The sequence below is a fragment of the Pan troglodytes genome, chromosome 2 (assembly GCF_028858775.2).
Source record: "Pan troglodytes isolate AG18354 chromosome 2, NHGRI_mPanTro3-v2.0_pri, whole genome shotgun sequence".
Taxonomy (NCBI): Eukaryota; Metazoa; Chordata; class Mammalia; order Primates; family Hominidae; genus Pan; species Pan troglodytes.
Genome location: NC_086015.1, coordinates 15786521 through 15807588, shown reverse-complemented (window position 1 = coordinate 15807588; position 21068 = coordinate 15786521). Strand labels below are relative to the sequence as shown.

Here is a 21068-nt window from a genome sequence, read left to right as displayed (position 1 = left end):
GGATTACAGGTGGCTGCCACCACGCCCAGCTAATTTTTTCTATTTTTAGTAGAAACAGGGTTTCATCATGTTGGCCAGGCTGGTCTTGAACTCCTGACCTCAGGTGATCCACCCACCTCGGCCTCCCAAAGTGCTGGGATTACAGGCGTGAGCCACTGTGCTTGGCCTATTATTTTCTTCTATAAGCCTTTTTGTTTATTTGTGTAAGTTTTTTCCTTAAGAACCCAAAATAGACTGGGCATGGTGGCTCATGCTTGGAATCCCAGCACTTTGGAAGGCTGAGGCTGGAGAGTTGCTTGAGCCCAGGAATTCAAGAGCAGCTTGGGCAACATAGCGAGAGCACATCACTACAAAAAGTTTTTTTCAAATTAGCTAGATGTGGTGGCTAGCTAATTTCAAATTAGCTAGCCTGTGGTCCCAGCCACTTGGGAGGGAGGACCACTTGAGCCCAGGAGGTCAAGACTGCAGTGATCTGTGATTGTGCCGCTGTATTCCAGCCTGGGCGACAAAATGGATTCTCCACTGCTTATGTGATACGAATTTTTCCTCAGCCTATTCAAGACCCACTATAATCTGGCTTTATTTTACTTTAGCTTCTGTCCTCTGTATCTGATAGAGCTTTTTATATTCCCAAAGTAGATACTTTACCAACTAGATACTCATTGGAGCACAGAACACCAGGGTCACTCTCCAGCTATGGAATCAGGCCTCTGGAGAGGAAGTGACTGCCTGGGGTCCCAACATATGTGAGTAACATTGCTGGGGCTTGAACCCTGGCTTCCAGACTCCAGTGTAGTGCCTTTTCTCACACAGCCTGCAGTTTTCACAAATGATGAATACTTGTGTCTTTGTGTTCCACTGCCCCAGATGTATTCTTCCTTTTCCTCAATCTAAGGTGACTCATCAAAAAGGCATATAAGGAGGAGAGGTGAGACTTTCTCTGAGGGAAGTGGAACTCTTCGGGAGTAAGTAGCTCTTCTCATTCCAGAAGGCTCAAGAAATAAATATACTTTGGTGTCACACCTGGAGTTGGTTCTCAACTCTTTCCAGCTGTGTCCTTGGTCAAGTTGCTTAACCCTTCTGAACCTTAGTTTCTATATCTATGATGTAGGTATTCTTATACCCATCTGTCAGATTTGGTGTTAGAATTAAATGACATAACGTAAATTACCTAACGTGGTTCTTGGCACATCATGATAGTATCTCTGCTATCCAGTTCAGATGGTGAGTTTAGATGGCATGGGATAGTCCCTCATATATTAGTCAGTCTAGTCAAGAAAATGGAAACAACCCTAAGTATATCAAATAGAAGGAATTTAATATAGGGAATTTGTTAGAAAGATGTTGGGAGGCTGGGAAACAAAAAACAAGGGGTATCCTGGAGGAGGAAGAAGGGATGACGTGCAGAGAATCTGCACATCAGGACGCTGCTAACATCCGTGGACTGGAACTTACAAGCCCACACCTGCTGCTGTGTTGCTGGAGATGCTCCCTGTAGTGGTTTCAAAATATGTTCACAAATTCTTTGGCCCACCTCCTAGCAGTAGCATTCATTTTCCCTCCTTGAATATCGGCGGGCCTTAGTGACTTGCTTCTAACAGGTAGAATATAACAGATGAGATGCTCTACGACTTCCAAGGCTAGGTCCTAAAAGGTGACACAGCTTCCTTCCGGCTCTCTCTCAGGACACTTGGCTTGCAACCCAGCCGCCATGTTGTGAGGGTGCCCAGGCCACTGGGAGAGGCCACATGGAGGTGTTCTGGCTGACGTCCAACATCAATTGCCAGACAAGTGAGTGAGCAAGCCTTTAACTCCAGCCCCAGCCACCGTGACTATGACAGAACAAGAGAGCCCAAGCAGGACCTGCCTAGCCAAGCCCAGTCAGCTTTTGGAAGTGTGAGGGAGAATAAGAAAATGATCATTGTCATTTAAAGTCATTGAGTTGTCCAGGCGTGGTGGCTCACACGTGTAATCCCAGCACTTTGGGAGACTGAGGTGGGAAAATTGCTTGAGCCCAGGAGTTCAAGACCAGCCCAGGCAACATAGTGAGACTTCCGCATCTCTACAAAAACTTTAAAATGTGGTAGCACACACCTGTAGCCCCAGCTACTCAGGAGGTTGAGGTGGGAGGATTGCTTGAGCCTAGAAGGTTGAGGCTGCAGTGAGCTGTGATTGTGCCACTGCACAATCTAGTCAAGAAAAATGAAAACAACCCTAAGTATAATAAATAGAAGGGGCTGGCTGCAGTGGCTCACGCCTGTAATCCCAGCACTTTGGGAGGCTGAGGCGGGTGGATCACGAGGTCAGGAGTTCGAAACCAGCCTGGCCAACATGGTGAAACCCCATCTCTACTAAAAATACAAAAATTAGCCAGGCGTGGTGGCTCATGCCTGTAATCCCAGCTACTCAGGAGGCTGAGGCAGGAGAATTGCTTGAACCTGGGAGGTGGAGGTTGCGATGAGCCAAGATCGTGCCACTGCACTCCGGCCTAAGTAACAGAGCAAGATTCCATCTCAAAAAACAATAAAAATAATAATAAAATTAAATAAATAAATAAATAAATGGAACTTAATATAGGGATTTTGTTACAAAGATGTTGGGAGGGCTGGCAAACAAAAAAGAAGGGGTACCCTGGAGAAGGAAGAACAGATGACGTGCAGAGAAGCTGCACATCAGGAAGCTGCTAACAGCCCTGTATTGGAACCTACAAGCCCACACCAGCCTGGGCACCAGAGCGAGACTCTGTCTCTCAAAAAGATTAAAAAGTCATTAAGTTTTCAGAAGACTTGTACACAGTTCAGAAGACTTGTACACAGCATTAGATACTGTGTACGAGTCCTCTGAAAACTTATGCCCTTGCCACTGCTAGAGCTGCCAGAGTCACCACCACTGCCCAGATGCCACTTGGGCCAGGCACGGTGGCTAACACCTGTAATCCCAGCACTTTGGGAGGCCAAGGTGGGTGGATTGCTTGAGCTCAGGAGTTTGAGGCCCGCCTGGACAACATAGTGAGACCTCATCTCTACAAAAAGTAAACAAAAAATTAGCTGGGAGCAGTGGTGCGCACCCATGGTCCCAGCTACTTGGGAGGCAGAGATGGCGGAATCACCTGAACCCCGGGAGGTCAAGGCTGCAGTGAGCGGAGATCGTGGCGCTGCACGCCAGCCTGGGTGAGAGAGCGAGACTCTGACTGAAAAAAACAGGCTGGGCACGGTGGCTCACGCCTGTAATCCCAGCATTTTGGGAGGCCAAGGTAGGTGGATGACGAGGTCAAGAGATCAAGACCATCCTGGCCAACATGGTGAAACCCCATCTCTACTAAAAATACAAAACTTAGCTGGGCATGGTAGGGGGTGCCTGTAGTCCCATCTACTCAGGAGGCTGAGGCAGGAGAATCACTTGAACCCAGGAGGTGGAGGTTGCAGTGAGCCAAGATTGCACCACTGCACTCCAGCCTGGTGACAGAGCAAGACTCCATCTCAAAACAAAACAAAAACAAAAACCAGATGCCACTTGACAACCACCAGTAACTGCTGCTGCAGTTGGAGTCAAACCCAGGAACTTCTCTTCCTCCTATCTTCTGATCTGACACCACGGTCTCCAATCAGCAAAACCTAATAGAAAGCCAGCTGGTAAGAAACCTGGGCAACATAGTTTGCAGGCTCCTACCCAGCAGTAGAGAGTGGAGTATAGAGGAATGGCCGAGCTCACCAGAGAAACACCTGCCTGCGGTGACTGAGCATCCAGATCCACCCTTCAATCATATGCAAATTTCCATACACCAGCAGCAGCTTCCTGTTTCCACCCAACGTGATGCAGCTATCCTTTGTACAAAAGAAAATGCTCTCAAATTAGCCAGGGGTGGTGGCGGGCACCTGTAGTCCCAACTACTTGGGAGGCTGAGGCTGGAGAATCACTTGAACCCGGGAGGCGGAAGTTGCAGTGAGCCACGATTGCGCCACTGCACTCCACCCTGGGGGACAGAGCGAGACTCCTCCTCCTCAAAAAAAAAAAAAAAAAGAAAAGAAAAGAAGTGTTCTCACTTTTCTGGCAGGAAAGAGTAAACAAAGTCCCTACAGTTACTGTATTCATCTGTGGGTGATGTTGATGCCTCTTTTAATTAGAATCCCAACTGGATTTTGTATAATTTAGAAACTAGCCTATAACATTAACCACCACCCACTCTCCTTATAGAAAATAGTTGAAGGGAAGGGGTTAAAAATACCCGTGTTCCTGTCCGTGAGTATGTATATACACATTACCACACAAGGAAGGAAATATGCCTACCTTTTTTGTTTTGGTTTTGGTTTCTTTTGTTTTTTGAGACAGAGTCTTGCTCTGTTGCCCAGGCTGGAGTGCAGTGGCACGATCTTGGCTCACTGCAACCTCCACCTCCCAGGTTCAAGTGATTCTCCCACCTCAGCCTCCTGAGTAGCTGGGATTACAGGCTCACACCACCACACCTGGCTAATTTTTTGTATTGTTAGTAGAGACAGGGTTTCACCATGTTGACCAGGCTGGTCTCAAACTCCTGAACTCAAGTGATCTGCCCTCTTCGGCCTCCCAAAGTGCCAGAATTACAGGCATGAGCCACCACATCATTTTTTAAAAAGGTTATGATATCACAGTAGATACGGCATCTTTCTCATTCTGTGTTCCTATTGCCCTCAGCCTGTACTTCATTTGGGCAGAGTTCCTTACCTGGTTGGGGCCCAAATCTCCACTACTGAAGAGCTGTCCCTATGGGTCCTGTCTGTATCGGGTTGTTGTAGTCTTTAACTTTTATTGAACATGGTTCCACATTTTACATTTTGAGTAGTGAGAATTTGATAGTGCTTACTATTTGGAGCAATGTTTCTTGTATTAACTCATTCATCCTTACACAACCCAATAAGGCAAATACTATTATTCTAACTTTACAAATCAGGAAACAGGCTCAAAGAAGTTAAGTACCTTGCCTAAAGTCACACAGCTAGTTAAGTGGTAGAACCAGGATTCAAGCCCATGTTTGAATGGTCTGAATCCGGTCTCAGTGCTCTTAACCACTGCTCAGTCATCATGGGCAGGTGTTTCTCTATACCATACCACAGCTAAGCACACAATAGGTGCCCAGTAAATGGTAGCTGTTATTGTTGATATTACTGCCATTTGATAACTGTCTCTTGGAGTTATGAATCTTATACTCACTTATAAAAATAACCAGTTGACTAAACAATGCCTGGCAAATGACATCGTCCTGATTTGTGGCTAGAATTCCTTAAAACATTGTTTCAGAATTTACAACTATCTCATGAAAAGTCTGATTCCTAAAAGAGAGCTTGTCTCCAGGTTGCTTGCCCTGGCTTCTAATCCTAACATTTCCCTTTATTAGCCAGGTGATCCTGGAAAAAGCTTTGGATTTGGTGACCAAAGGTGGCTAGTCATACCCCCCAGGTCAGCTCTGTCACAGATTAGCCAGGTGATGTTGGGCTTTATGGTTGAGCCAGGTGATGTTTGGAGCTGATGGTTGAGTTTCCTCACTGTGCTCCAAAATCATCAGTCCCTGGGAGACTGGAGAAAAAGTGGTTTGGCAAAACCATAAATGCAAGAGAGCCCAGCACTGATGAGCTGCCTCTGCCCACAAGTGCAATAATATCAGAGCCCAAGTGACCACTAAATGAGAGTCAAAATAGCCATGTGCTCAGTGAGATTCTTTTATACTCTGGCACATAAGCAGGACTTTAGAAAGGAGAAGCTCTTATCCAGCACCCGCGGGGTTGCTGAGGGTCTCCATGGCCAGAGGCCTGGTCTGCAGCTCCAGCTGAATCATGGATCCTTACTCCTTTGAGGCTCTCCATTGCAGTCAGTCTTCAAGCCCCGAGTCCTACCTGAGCCCTGTCCCTCCAAAACACCCTCAGTGAGCTAGAGGACACACAGGACTGAATCTCATCAGATGCTGCATTAAACTAAGGGAAGATGCTCATTGACTCAGGCACTCTGTCCCACCAAAAAATCACTGAGCTTGAACCCACAGAAAAGTCCATGCCCCAAACTCCAACCACGTGGGGAGGAATAAAGGAGTAAACTAAAGTTTCACAGGCACAGGCCATTATCTGTGAAAGTACTTTGAACTAGTGGACTGTATAAAAATGGAGAAAACCTAAGGTTTATGGAAGGCCTATGATTTATAGAAGGTGTAATATGTAAACAGCCTCACTTAATGCTTATCCTACTCCTACAACGTAGATACGATCCCACTTTTTTTTTTCTTTTTTTTTTTTTTTTTGAGACAGGGTCTCATTCTGTCACCCAGGCCGGAGTGCAGTGACACAATCTCAGCTTACTGCAGCCCTGACTTCCTGGGCTCAGGCCATCCTACCACCTTAGCCTCCCAAGTAACTGAGACTATGGGCACGCACCACCACCCCTGGCTAATTTTTTGTGTTTTTAGTAGAGATGGGGTTTCACCATGTTGCCTAGGCTGGTCTTGAACTGCTGGGCTCAAGTGATCCATCCACCTTGGCCTCTTAAAGTGCTAGGACTACAGGTGTGAGCCACCACATGCAGCCCAACTTTTAAAAAAAAATTTTACAACCAAGAAAACAGGATTACAGAGGTTAATTTAGCCCCATAGTGGGATTTGAATTCAGTTCTGTATGACTCAAAAATGCATTCACTTTCCAGTATCACACCCCATCTTTGGGCCATGCCTGCAGGATGTGGGTTGTTCTCTCCATGTGTATCCAGGTGATCCGACCCATGATTATTTTCAGCCATCACTGGCCATGCAGCTAAAGACACCTGGTGTCATTGCTTTCTTTTCTCTGTTCCTTCTGAGATGAAGTGGGACCATAGAAAATTCCTTCCTAGAATGAGCTGCATCGGAAGAGATGATACGTGCATGATATGTCAGAATTAATAGGAAACTTTAAAACCATCTAAACTCCTTCACCTTACCGGTGGGATGAGTCAACCCAGGCAGGCTGTGACTTCCGAGGTCACACCAATTTGTTGACGACTGGGACAAAAACCTGGGTCTCTTATTTGTATTATTATTATTATTATTATTATTATTATTATTATTATTATTTTATTACTTTGAGATGGAGTCCCACTTTTTCGCCCAGGCTGGAGTGTAGTGGTATGATCTTGGCTCACTGCAACCTCCACCTCCCAGGTTCAAGCAATTCTCCTGCCTCAGCCTTCTGAGTAGCTGGGATTCCAGATGTGCACCACCATGCTTGGCTAATTTTTGTATTTTTAGTAGAGATGGGGTTTTGCCATGTTGGCCAGGCTGCTCTCGAACTCCTGACCTCAGGTGATCCACCAGCCTTGGCCTCCCAAAGTGCTGGGATTACAGGTGTGAGCCACCGCGCCTGACTGGGTCTCTTACTTTTTACTTAATTCCCCTTTCGCTTCAGTGTGCTGTTCTACCCACCCCACGTGTGGGTAAATTATAACAGGGCTAAGAGCTTCAGTAGCATTTCTGAGATCAGGAAGAACAAAACGTCTGAGCCCATCATTCTTTCCAAACACTACAGGACATCTGCCTAAATTTAGCTCCTAACTAACTTGAATTTCACTGTCCCCAACTCCTTGTATAACTGTCCTACTGTGACAACTGAGCTACAGATACAAGAAAGTCCCTAAAACTCCAGGTTGCAGTGGGTTACATAGAAGAGGATGACAGGATGTGGAGATGAAAAGCAGGAGAAGTCTAAAGCCTATTCCCAGAAAGGAGGCTTTAGCTCAACTGGTATTAGTTGAATTACAGGAATAAAATGTTCCCAGACAGTGTTGGTTGGAGGAGATGGGATATGCCAAGATGACGGTGCTGTGGTGCTGCCTCAGTAAGCTTACAGTAAATCAAATAGAGAAGATAAAATCCACTCTCATAATGCAAGGTGAGAAGCGATCAATGCTGTGAACAGAAGTTCATTCATTCACTGATTTAGTCAAGTATTTAACAAAAATTTCATAAATGCCCTCTGCATACCAAGAGCTGGAGCCCTGGAGAGTTGTCCCAATTCTAAGGATCTTACAATGCAGAAAAGTAAAGTAAATTGTAAATTAGATTTCTCTGATAAGTACTTAATTATAGGGGTAACTATAGGGTGCTATAGAGATACCTCAAAGTGACAGGAAACTGGTTGAGCCATTACAGTGTGCCAGGCACTCTTCTAAGCACTTTCTGTATATTTATTCATTTAATGCTCACCACAGCCTTATGTAACAGGGACTCTTATTATTCCCTATTACATGCATGAGGAAACAGAGGCACAGAAAACTAACAGGACAGCCTGGATCCCAAACCGGGCCATCAGGTTCCAAAGCCCTCCCTCTTAACCTCTTGACTAAACTGTCTTTCAGTCACTTGGTGTTCTCCCAGTCTGGAGGGAAGCAGCAAGTGATGTCTAGCCTGTTACTTTAAGAACAAGTAGGGGTTAGCCAGAGGAGAAGGAAGAGTATTCCAGACATAGGACTATGGATATTCAAAAGCCCTAAATGAAGAGAACACAGTGTGTTGAGGGAACTAAAGTTAGTTCAAGATGAATAAAGTGCCAGACGTATACTGTGCAGGAGTGAGGCTGGAGAAATGACTGAGGCCAGATCGTGAAAGGTCTTACGATTCTTGTTAGTCTGTTCATTGTTATCCCCAGAGCAATGGAGAGCCAGCCAGGGATTTTTGAGCTAGAGAGTGTCAAAAGTGGATTTGCATTTTACAAACATCAGTGTGGCTGCACTATGGAGAACAGACTAGAAAGGGGAAGACTGTAGTCATCTAGTTGAGAGATGATGGTGGTCCAGGGCAGGATCACTGAGAATGGACCAAAAGGGACAGATTGAAGTGATGTCTAGGAAGTGGACTCAGTACAACTTGATGACTGACTATGGAGAAGGGCTTGCCAAGGCTCCCGCTGGCACAAATGGGAGAATGGTATGCCTGTTTCCTCAGCTGGGGATCCAGGAGGAGGGGCACATTTGGGGATAGCAGGAGGATGGTGATGAATTCGGGTCTGAACATGCTGCGTTTGGAATGTCTGTGGAAGATGTTGAGTAAACAGTTGGCTCCCCAGGTCTGGAGCTGGAAATGGAAATGTGAGAATTGGCAGCTAATAGATAGTGATTAAAGACACCATGGGAGTGAATGAGGATCTCTCAGGAAGTCTGTGGAGTACAAAGAGAAGAGACCCAAGGGCACACCAACAACAAACACCAGCATGAAGAGAACAAACAAACCTGAGAGGTAATCAGAGGAAAACACGGAGAGCAGGGGTCAAGTCACAGGAGATGGATGGTGACCGTATAGTTCGGACATTTGTCCCCTCCAAATCTCATGTTGAACTTGGATCCTCGGTGTTGGAGGTAGGGCCTCACAACCAAGAGGTGTGTTGGTCATGGGGCTGGCTCTCTCATGAAAAGCTTTACCATTCTCACTGGAGTGAGTGAGTTCTCACTCTTAGTTCCTGCATGACCTGGCAATTAAAAGGAGCCTGGCACCTTCTTCCTCCTCTCTTTGCTCTCCCTTTAATTTGTAAAGAGTAAAGGTTTATTTGGCTCGTGATTCTGATGGCTGGAAAGTTCAAGATTGGGCATCTGCATCTGGTGAGGGCCTCACGCTGCCCCCACTCATGGCAGAGGGGGAAGGGGAACCAGTGTGCAGAGGTCACATGGCCCGAGACAGAGCTGGAAAAGGCGGGTGCCAGGCTCTTTTGAACAACCTGCTCTCACAGGAACTAACAGAGTGAGAACTCACCACTGAGGGAGGGCGTTAATCTATTCATTAGGGACCTGCCCCCATGACCCAGACACCTCCTGTTAGGCCCCATTTCCAACGTTGGGCATCAAATTTCAATATTAGCTTTGGAGGGGACAGACATCCAAACCGTAGCATAGCAGACGCCCTCAAAAAAGTGAAAGGCTAACCTAAAGAATGGGAAAAAATATTTGTAAATCATGTATCTGATAAGGTACTTATAACTAGGATATAAAGACAACCTTACTAAAAATAGGCAAAGGATCTGAACACACACTTCTCCAAAAAAGATACACGAATGGCCAATAAACACGAGAAGGTTCCCAACATCACTCATCATCAGGGAAATGCAAATCAAATCACAGTGAGATACCACCTCACACCCACTAGGAAGGCTAAATAAAAAAGACACATAGTCATTTTCCAAGGTTTTTTCCAAAAAAGAGATTAAAGGAGAAAAAAAAAAGAACAAAAAAAGCAAGTGTTATTTTACAGAGACATGAAGACAGTGGAGCCCTCATGGGCTGCTAATGGGAATGTGAAGTGGGGCAGTTGCTGAGGAAACTGTCAGTTCCTCAAGTGGTTAAATATAGAGTTCCTGGGACACAGAGGCGGGCCATTGCTTGAGCCCAGGAGTTTGAGACTGGGCAACATGGCAAGACCCTGTGTCTACAAAAAATTTAAAAATTATCTGGGTTTGGTGTGTGTGCCTGTAGCCCCAGCTACTTGAGAGGCTGAAGCGGGAGGATCACTTGACAAGCCTAGGAGTTGGAGGTTTGCTGTGAGCTGTGATCGCACCACTGCACTCCAGCCTGGGTGACAGAACGAGACCCTGTCTCTAAAAAGGAAAAAAAACATAGAGTTCTCATATGACCGAGAAATTCTACTCCCAGGTATCTATACCCAAGAGAAATGAAAATATATGTCCACACAAAAACTGGACAATGGACTGTTAACCGACAATAAAAAAGAGTGAAATACTGATGCAGACTGTGACACGGATGAGCCTCGAAAACATGATGCCAAATGGAAGAAGCCTCACACAAAAGACCACATACTATACGATTTCACTTACATGAAATGCCAGGATAGCCAGATGTACCGAGACAAGATGTAGATTTGTGGCTGCTGAGGGCCGGAAGTGGGTAATGGGGGGCTTGGGAGTGAAGCTAAGAATTGGGAAGTTTTCTTTTTAGGTTAATGGGAATGTTCTAAAACTGTATGATGGCGGTACAACTCTATAAATAAAAACGCTGAATTTATACTTTTTTTCTTTTTTGAGATGGAATCTCGTTCCCTCACCCAGGCTGGAGTGCAGTGGCAGGATCTTGGCTCACTTCAGCCTCCGCCTCCCGGGTTCAAGAGATTCTCCTGCCTCAGCCTCCCGAGTAGCTGGGATTATAGGTGCACACTGCCACACCCGGCTAATTTTTGTATTTTTAGTAGAGACAGTTTCACCATGTTGGCCAGGCTGGTCTCGAACTCTGGATCGCAAATGATCCACCTGCCTAGGCCTCCCAAAGTGTTGGGATTACAGGCATGAGCCACCGCACCCGGCCTGCTGAACTGTACACTTTAAATGGCTGAATTCTATGGTATGTAAATTATATCTCAACGAAGCTGTTAGAAAGTTTTTCAGTGCTGCTTCTTGGTTGGTTAAAACATTAATCCTGACGTCATTTAGTAGTACCTCAACTCCTTTTTGGAAATGCCCAAACCATTTTTTAGCTAGATTAGCTCTAATTGAAGAAGCAAAAGCTCAAATAGTTACCTTTTTTTCCTCTTCCGGCTTTATTGAAGTATAATTGACAAAAAAAATTATATGTATTTAAGGTATACAATCTCATGATTTGATGTATGTATACATTGTGAAAAGATCACCACAATCAAGTTAATTAGCATACACATATCCTCACATAGTTACCATTTTTGTCTGTGTGGTGAGAACACTTAGGAGCTACTCTCTTAGCAAATTTCAAGTAGACAATACATTATTTTTAAATGTAGTCACCATGCTGTAGATTAGATCCCCAGAACAGAATGTTTGTACCCTTTCACCAAAATCTTCCTGGGAAGATTTTGACCCCTGGGAAATCACCTGACCCCTGGGAACTACGATTCTACTGTGTTTATGAGTTTGATGCTTTCAGATTCCACACAGAAGTCAGATCACACAGTCTTTGTCTTTCCATATCTGGTTTATTTTACTAAGCATAATGTCTCCAACGTTTCATCCATGTTGTCGCAAATGGCAAGATTTCTTTCTTTTTTATGGTGAAATAATGTTTGCAGGCTCCTTGACTTACAATGGGGCTACGTCCCCATAAATTCATCGTAAAGTCGAAAGAGCGTTAAGTCCTGGATGGTCTGTCTGTGCAGTCACGTGTCACTTAATGACAGGGATACCCTCTGAGAAATGCGTTGTCAGGCAATTTTCTTCTTATGAGCATCATAGAGTGCACTTACAGAAACCTAGATGGCTTAACCTACCACTGCACACCTAGGCTACATGGGATGGCCTACTGCTCCGAGGCCACAAACCTGTACAGCAGGTTACTGTGCTGAATACCGAGGCAGTTGTAACACAGTGGTGAGCACTGTGTGTCTAGACATGTCCACACATAGCAAAGGTACAGTAAGTCAGGCACAGTGGTCCACATCTGTAGTCCCACCTACTTTGGAGGCCGAAGCAGAAGGATTGCTTCAGTTCATGAATTCAAGGCCAGCCTGAGCAACATGGTGAGACCCTGTCTCTGAAAAAAACATTTTAAATGGCCGGGCGCGGTGGCTCACACCTATAATCCCAACACTTTGGGAGGCCGAGGTGGGCGGATCATGAGGTCAGGAGATCGAGACCATCCTGGCTAACACGGTGAAACCCCATCTCTACTAAAAAAAAAATACAAAAAATTAGCCGGGCGTGGTGGCGGGCGCCTGTAGTCCCAGCTACTCGGGAGGCTGAGGCAGGAGAATGGCGTGAACCTGGGAGGCGGAGCTTGCAGTGAGCCAAGATCAGGCCACTGCACTCTAGCCTGGGCAACAGAGCGAGACTCCATCTCAAAAAAAAAAAAAAAATTAATTAATTAATTAAAAAATAAAAGATCTATTTCTAAAAAAATTACCAACCAAAAGAAAAACATTTGCAAACAGCTGGAAGACAAGTGTAGAATGTACTGAGTTCATGGGGACACTGAAATTCTGATCTCACACACACACACTTCTCTTAAAAAAGAAACAGTTGAGTAAGAATACGGTATTATAATCTTATGGGACCACTGTTGTGTCTGTGGTCCATCACTGAAACATCGGCATGCAGTGCATGGCTGTATATATACGTAAACACACCCCACGTTTTCTTGATCTGTTCATCTGTCAACAGACGCTTAGGTTGTTTCCATATCTTGGCTATTGTGAATAATGCTGCGCAAACGGTTATCTTTAGGATCAAATGGGACGACAGAGATGGTCACACCCAGCTCACATTAGGAGCTCAGTAAATAATGATTGTATCTGAATCTGAGTTAAGTTACTTCCACCAGTGCAGTGGCGTGACTTTATTTAAACTCAGCACACACATCTCTCTAAATCTATAACCATTTGCACACAAGTGTTGGAGATGTGACTGCAGAATGGCTAGGTCCTTGCCACCTTGGTGAAATTGTAACACTGTCCTGAAAGACAGTCGAGGGGTAAGTTGTTCACATGGGTTTCGGAAATCACCAGGGTGGTGGCAGGGAATGTGACAGGAAGAGGGGGACTAGGGCCCCAAAGCCTGGCAAATGTGGGGGCTGACCAGTGGTCCTTCAGTGATAGTTATAAGGAAAGTATTCTGGCTTATGGCTGGAACCTTGCTATGGTCTGAATCTTGTGTGTCCCCCAACCAAAAAAAATTCCTGTACAAAAATAATGTATCTTAATATTTAAAAAGGCCAGGCGCGGTGGCTCATGCCTGTAATCCCAGCACTTTGGGAGGCTGAGTGGGTGGATCACGAGGTCAGGAGTTCAAACCAGCCTGGCCAAGATGGTGAAACCCCATCTCTACTAAAAATACAAAAATTAGCCGGGCGTGGTGGCAGCTGCCTGTAATCCCAGCTACTCAGGAGGCTGAGGGCAGGAGAATCACTTGAACCTGGGGGGCGGAGATTGCGGTAAGCCGAGATCGCACCACTGCACTCCAGCCTGGGTAACAAAGCGAGACTCCGTCTCAAAAAAAAAAAAAAAAAAAAAAAAAAAAATGCTTTCAATGTGATGGTATTAGGAGATGAGGATTTGGGAATTTATTAGGTCATGAGGGCAGATTAGGACACTATCAGCAAGACCCAGGGAGATCCTTTCTTCCTTCTTCTATGTGAAGTTGCAATGAGAAGTGGCCATCTATGAACCAGAAAGCCCTCACTAGACACTGAATCTGCCAGTGCCTTGATCTCAGACTTCCCAGCCTCCAGACTGAGAAATACATTTCTGTTGTTTATAAGCCACCCAGTCTATGGCATTTTGTTATAGCAACCCAAACAGACCAAGACAAACCTCCCAGGGAGAGCAGTAGGGCCCTGGGCAGTCTTGGGAGCCAGAGGATTGCAGGCGGCAGCTGGGGCCTGTGACATGTGGCTGTTTTACGGAAAGTGCTCCCTCTTCTGTCCATCTTGGGCTAGCCTGGCCATCTAGGTAACAGTCCCTCTGGCACTCAGTCACTGCTCTTATTGGCAGGCTGGAGAGCCTCCCTGTCAGCTTGGTTTGATGGAGAACTTTCCAGGTGCACATAGAAAGGGGCAGAGCACCTTTCTGATTCCCAAGGAAGCAAAGAAAGCAACTTTCATTCTACAGTGGTGAGAGAGCTCTTCCTGGCTCTGTTTTATCCGGGAAGTTTTCCTGTGCACAAAGTGTGCGTTCATAGAGTCAGAGAACAAGAGCGCTCAAACCTGTTGTAGGTGGCAGAACACCTGGAAATTATAGCTTCCTTTGCATAAGATGATGAAACACTGACTTTTCTTTTTTGTTTGTTTTGTTTTGGTTTTTTTGAGATGGAGTCTTGCTCTGTCTCCCAGGCTGGAGTGCAGTGGCATGATCTTGGCTCACTGCAACCTCTCCTTCCTGGTTCAAGTGATTCTCCTGCCTCAGCCTCCCAAGTAACTGGGATTACAGGCATGCACCACCATGCCCTGCTAATTTTTGTATTTTTAGTAGAGACGAGGTTTCGCCATGTTGGCCAGGCTGGTCTTGAACTCCTGACCTCAGGTGATCCACCCACCTCAGCTTCCCAAAGTGCTGGGATTATAGGCTGAGCCACCGCACCCGGCCCCCAACACTGACTTTTCTATTTCTCATTGTATGAACCACAATTTAGCTCATAACACATTGATGGATTTAGCATCTAGGTTGGGCAAGAAACATTCTGCTTAATTAAATGTGCATACTGTTATAAATTAATGAAATCACAGCTAGAAGCCTACTGGCTCATGGAGAAAACAAGCTGTTGAGCTACTCAGGGTCAAGTTTCCAAGTGTCTCCATTACTGCTTGTTTGCCAACAGGTCTGGATGTTCTGCTAGTACTTGAAGGTAGTCATCAAAGAAAATGTCGGGGTGGGGCTGGGCACGGTGGCTCACGCCTGTAATCCTAGCACTTTTGGAAGCCAAGGCAAGAGGACTGTTTGAGGCCAGGAGTTCAAGACCAACCTGGCCAAAATAGCGAGACCCCACCTCTATTTTTTAAATTTTATAAAAAATTAAAAATGTTGGGAGAAAAATAGTTCACAAAGTGCTAGTCATTAACTAGCTTTTTTTTTTAAGCAAATCAAAAATAAAATAAGCAATACTTGGGGGCTTTGGAATCAAAAAGACCTGGGTTTGGCCAGGGATGGTGGCTCACACCTGTAATCCCAGCACTTTGGGAAGCTGAGGCAGGTGAATCACTTGAGGTTAGGAGTTTGAGACCAGCCTGTCCCATATGGTGAAACCCCAACTCTACTAAAAATATAAAAATTAGCTGGACATGGTGGTGTGTGCCTGTAATCCCAGCTACTCGGGAGGATGAGGCAGGAGAATTGCTTGAACCCGGGAGGCGAAGGTTGCAGTGAGCTGTGATCGCACCACTGCACTCCAACCTGGGCAACAGAGCTAGACTCCATTCCAAAAAAAGAGAGAGAAAGAAAGACCTGAGTTTGAATCAAGAGTATACTGTGTGACAGCAGGCAAGTTACTTAATCTCTCGGAACCGCCTCCTGTTCTTTAAGATGGAGACGATAAAGACCCTACTTGGCAGGATGATTCTCCAGATTAGCATCAATGTATGTAAAGCCCCTGGCACAGTGCCTTGCCCTGAATAGGAGGCTTAATAAAGGACAGGACAACTCTATGAAAAGCATTATGGGGATTTCTCAAAGAACTAAAAATAGAACTACCATTAGGCTCCAATCCCTTTACTGGGTATCTACCCAAAGGGAAAAGACGCGTGCACTCATGTGTTTATGACAGCACTGTTCACAGTCGCACAGATATACTGTCCATCAACCAAGGATCAGATAAAGAAAATGTGATACATACACACACCATGGATATACTCAGCCATTAAAAAAAAAGAATGAAATCACGTCTTTTGCAGCAACATGGAACTGGAGGCCATTATCCTAAGTGAAATAACTCAGAAACAGCTAGATACCGCTTGTTGTCACTTGTGACAGCTAAACAATAGGTACACATGAACATACAGAGTAGAAAAACAGACACTGGGCTGGGCACGGTGGCTCACGCCTGCAATCCCAGCACTTTGGGAGGCCAAGGAGGGCGGATCACAAGGTCAGGAGATCAAGACCATCCTGGCTAACATGGTGAAAGCCCGTCTCTACTAAAACTACAAAAAAAAAAAAAAAAAAAATTAGCCAGCTGTGGTGGCAGGCGCCTGTAGTCCCAGCTAGTCTGGAGGCTGAGGCAGGAGAATGGCATGAACCTGGGAGGTGGAGTTTACAGTGAGCTGAGATTGCACAACTGCACTCCAGCCTAGGCAACAGAGAGAGACTCCGTCTCAAAAAAAAAAAGAAAAAAAGAAAAAGAAAAACAGACACTGGAGACTATAAAAAGTGGGAGGGGGTGAGGGTTGGAAAATCACCTGTTGGGTACAGTGTTCACTATTTGGGTGATGATGGGTACACCACTACACAATATACACATGTAAGAAAAATGAACCTGTACCCCTTAAATATATAAACTTTTTAAAATTAAAAATAAATAAACAGGCCGGGCGTGGTGGCTCACGCCTGTAATCCCAACACTTTGGGAGGCCGAGGTGGGTTGATCACCTGAGGTCAGGAGTTTGATACCAGCCTGGCAAACATGGTGAAACCCCATCTCTACTAAAAATACAAAAATTAGCCGGGCGTGGTGGCGGGCGCCTGTAATCCCAGCTACTTGGGAGGCTGAGACAGGAGAATTGCTTGAACCTGGGAGGCGGAGGTTGCAGTGAGCAGAGATCACACCACTGCACTCCAGCCTGGGCAACAAAGAGCTAAACTCTGTCTCAAAAATAAATAATCCGTCTCAAAAACAAACAAACAAATCTGGCCACTGTACTCCAGCCTGGGCGACAAAAAGCAAAACTCCGACTCAAATAAATAAATAATCCGTCTCAAAAACAAACAAACAAATGAGGCAACAGAGACTCTGAAAAGAGCCCAAAGTCATCCATCAGGTTTGCCATGAGCCAGACGTAGAATCCCAACCTCCAGCAGCCTCCCCACCATGCGTGCTGTTCTCTTCTGCAAACCCAGGGCCTTTCTAAAACGCCCAGCCCGTCCCTGGAGGCCACAGGTTATTGCCTGTGTTCTCTTCTCTTTTGATAGCCAGCCAAGAAGAGGGAACACAGGGTGACTCACCAGGTGAGCCAGTCCCCCATCCCTAGTGACTCTTCCTGTTCAAGGAGGCACCTTTTGTGTTTCTTGTTATTTTTATTCCTCCCACTGTGGCTGTGCTCTGCTCAGATAATTCATAAAGGGGGTGCCTGTTGCTGCCTGAGGCCGCAGCTTGAGATGCTGACATCCAGACCACCTAGAGCAGGGAGGGACCTGGGTCCTAAGCCTAGAGAGAGCTGCAGGGGAGAAGGGTGGACCAGCTGCCCGCCTCAGGGCTGCGGAGAGCAGGTCTGGGCAGAGAGGAGGGAACTGGGAGTGAAGGGGGTACATGTACCCACTTGTCTGCGAGCCTGGCCTGGCCCTCCAGCCCTCTGGGGAGAGACACCTGGGACTAGGGGGAGACAGGAGCTACACAAAAGAGGACCCTAGAAATGATGCATAGTTTTCACTATCTTGAAGACTCTGTTATTTAACACATGCCTCCCCTGCCCCCATGCTGGAAGGATGTTGGTAGGCTGTCGCTCGTACTTCTGTTCCTGCTCTAAGCGTGCTCTGTTCACGCCCAACACACCTTCCTGGTATGTGGCTCAGCCGGTCTCAGCTGCCAGCCAATCGTTCCTGACCTTCCTATTATGTCACCAGCAGCCAATCAGAGCTTCGGATCAGCACGCGCTCAGCAGTGTTACTACCCTGAGTTGACAGAATCGTAGCCGAGAGCAAAGAAACCACAGCTTTCATCAGCAAGCAGAGCATTTTAAATGGCTTTTTGAAAGCCAAAAATGCTTGCAAGTCGACCTCATTACTACTTTGGGAGAAATCCCAGTTGAGAACCAGTGATCGAACCTGCCCCCTTTATTTTGCCCAGCAAGGGGAAGGGGCTTGGACAGAGAGGTTCAGGGGTTGTTAGAGAGGCTGGACCAGACACCCCCGGTCAGCTGCCCTCCAGGGTAGTGGTAGGGTGCGTGTTTTTATGGGGCCACTTATGTACTCCTGAACTTTCTCTGTGTCTCCACCCCACACTGACTGATGAGCAGTCCACACATGGATGCCAATTTTGCAGGAGAGATGGAGAAAGAGTCTGTGCAGCCCCACAGAGGCCAGAAGAGGCACCCGCTTCTCGCTCTCCAGCTCTTAGAGTGCGGGACCAATCACACATCTCCCCTGTGGATTCTATGAGATTGAACCAATTCTTCTTTACTTCAATTAACTGGAATCAAGTTTTCTTGCATCGCAGACCAAATGAGGCTTTTCCAAGACTTTCTACCTTGTTTTCTAGGCTTCTCCTTGCCTGGGCCTGTGAGTTCCTTGGCAGGCTTGTCACAGGTAGAAGCTCCACACCTCCCAGGTGGCTGCAGTGGCCGTGAGTGATGCTCTTTGCATAACTAGGTGTTCTGCCTGCTTTGTAGGAAATGCGAGCTGGGCCACGAGGCGTGTAGTCACACTTTCCAGCACAGCCGAGGTAGAGGACCTGACTCCTCTTGAGGCTGAAAGATACCCTCTGCCTCGGTTGCACTTCCCTCACCCCATTCTGATTTTCTCCATTCATGAGAGAACTTCCACATAGTCAGTGGTCTCCTTGCCTTCATTCCCACCTTAGTCTAATATAGGAGTTGGTAAATCATGGTCCTCAGGACAGATCCATACCTCCTGGCTTTGTAAATACATGTGCATTAGAACACAGCCGGGTTCTTTCTTAAATGAAATACTTAAATGAAATACTTAAATGTATTGTCTTATGGCTGCTTTCACACTACAGCAGCAGAGTTGAGAAGTTGTGACAAAGACTGTGTGGTCCACAAGGCCACAAATATTTACCCTCTGGCCTGCTGACCCCTTAATCCATCCACCTGGCTGCCTGTGAGTGATCTCTTAAACCTCAGATCGAACCACACCACTCTTCTGCTTACAAAAAAAAAAAAATCTCTTGGGAGGCCAAGGCAGACGGATCACTTGAGGTTAGGAGTTCAAGACAAGTCTGGCCAACATGGTGAAACCCCATCTTTACTAAAAATACAAAAATTAGCTGTGCATGGTGGCACACACCTGTAATCCCAGCTACTCAGGAGGCTGACGCAGGAGAATCGCTTGAACCTGGCAGGTTAGAGGTTGCAGTGAGCCAAGATCACACCACAGCACTCCAGCCTGGGCGCAGAGTGAGACTGTAGATGGATGCTCCTTAGTGAGGCTCTTCATGACGTGGTCCACTCCCTTCCACTCCTCCCCTCCACCCTCTGTCTCTGCTCACCCTCGGCTCTCACATCCTCAGCCATGCCCTTGACCAGGCCGTGCCTGATGGCTAGAATGTCCTTCTCCTTTCACCATCTGTCAAATGTCTGAATATCTCTTAAGACCAAATTCAAATGTCACCTCCTCCTGCACCCCTCCTAGGTGCCTAGCAGAATTACCTGCTCCCTCCACTGTGCTCCTAAGCTCTGTGGGTAGATAACCATCTGTGACTGCAATGACATATTTATGTGTTTCTCTCTCCCACTAGATAGTGAGCTACTGGAAATCAGGAACCTTGTCTCATTGCCTTTTCTGCCCTGCCAGGAATGGAGCTGAACCATTTGGATAAGTCAGAAGCAGACTGTTACAAAAGTGCCAGGAGGACTATAACATCTTGTCTATGCCATTTCTGATAATCAACTAACTGGTTTCTCCTTCTTCTCTAAATTTCCTGGTGTCTGGAATAGCATAGGTACTTGGAAAATGAATGAATGAGTATGTAATTGCATAAAACATATGTTTTTCTTCTGTTCTAACATAAAATTGTGGGAAATACCTTGTCACATTCACTTTGTCATCAAGAACATTCAAGACTTTAAAAAGGATTTGGCTGGGTGCAGCAGCTCACGCCTGTAATCCAAACACTTTGGGAGGCTAAGGCAGGAGGATTACTTGAACCCAGGAGTTTGAGACCAGCCTGGGCAATGTAGGGAGACCCCATCTCTACAAATAATTTTTTAAATTAGCCTAGTATGCTGGCACATGCATGTAGTCCCAGCTACTCAGGAGACAGAGGTGAGAGGATTGCTTGAGCCCTGGAGGCAGAGGTCGCAGTGACCTGAGGTCGTGCCACTATACTCCAGCCAGGCTACAGAATGAAACCCCATCTCAAAAAAAAAACAAAAAAGTTTTCCACCTACGTCCAAAGAAGATATGCAAATGGCCAATAAGCACATAAAAAGATGTTCAACATCATTAGCCTTCAGGGCAGTGCAAATCAAAGCCACAGTAAGATACCACTTCACACCTATTCACCCCCACAGGTGTGAAGTGGTGTCTTACTGTGGCTTTGATTTGCACCCATTTTGATCTATAATCAAAAGGACAGATGGCCAGGCACAGTGGCTCACGTCTGTAATCCCAGCACTTTGGGAGGCCGAGGCGGGCGGATCACGAGGTCAGGAGTTCGAGGCCAGCCTGACCAACATGGTGAAACCCCATCTCTACTAAAAATTCAAAAATTAGCCAGGTGTGGTGGCACACG

At 46.1% G+C, this 21068-nt stretch overlaps 1 protein-coding gene across 2 annotated transcripts in view; it reads left to right on the top strand.

Moving 5' to 3' along the window:
- Positions 1 to 21068, top strand: part of TAMM41 (TAM41 mitochondrial translocator assembly and maintenance homolog) — a 124770-nt gene that overhangs the window by 57468 nt on the left and 46234 nt on the right. Inside the window, exon 8 of one of the 2 annotated variants that reach the window (XM_054680382.2) lies at positions 20073 to 20227. The exons of the other annotated variant lie outside the window; for it this stretch is intronic. Within the exon in view, the coding sequence (XP_054536357.1) occupies positions 20073 to 20140 (68 nt within the window). The 3' untranslated portion in view covers positions 20141 to 20227. Of the gene's footprint in view, positions 1 to 20072; positions 20228 to 21068 lie in introns of those variants that run through there. 2 annotated transcript variants of the gene reach the window in all.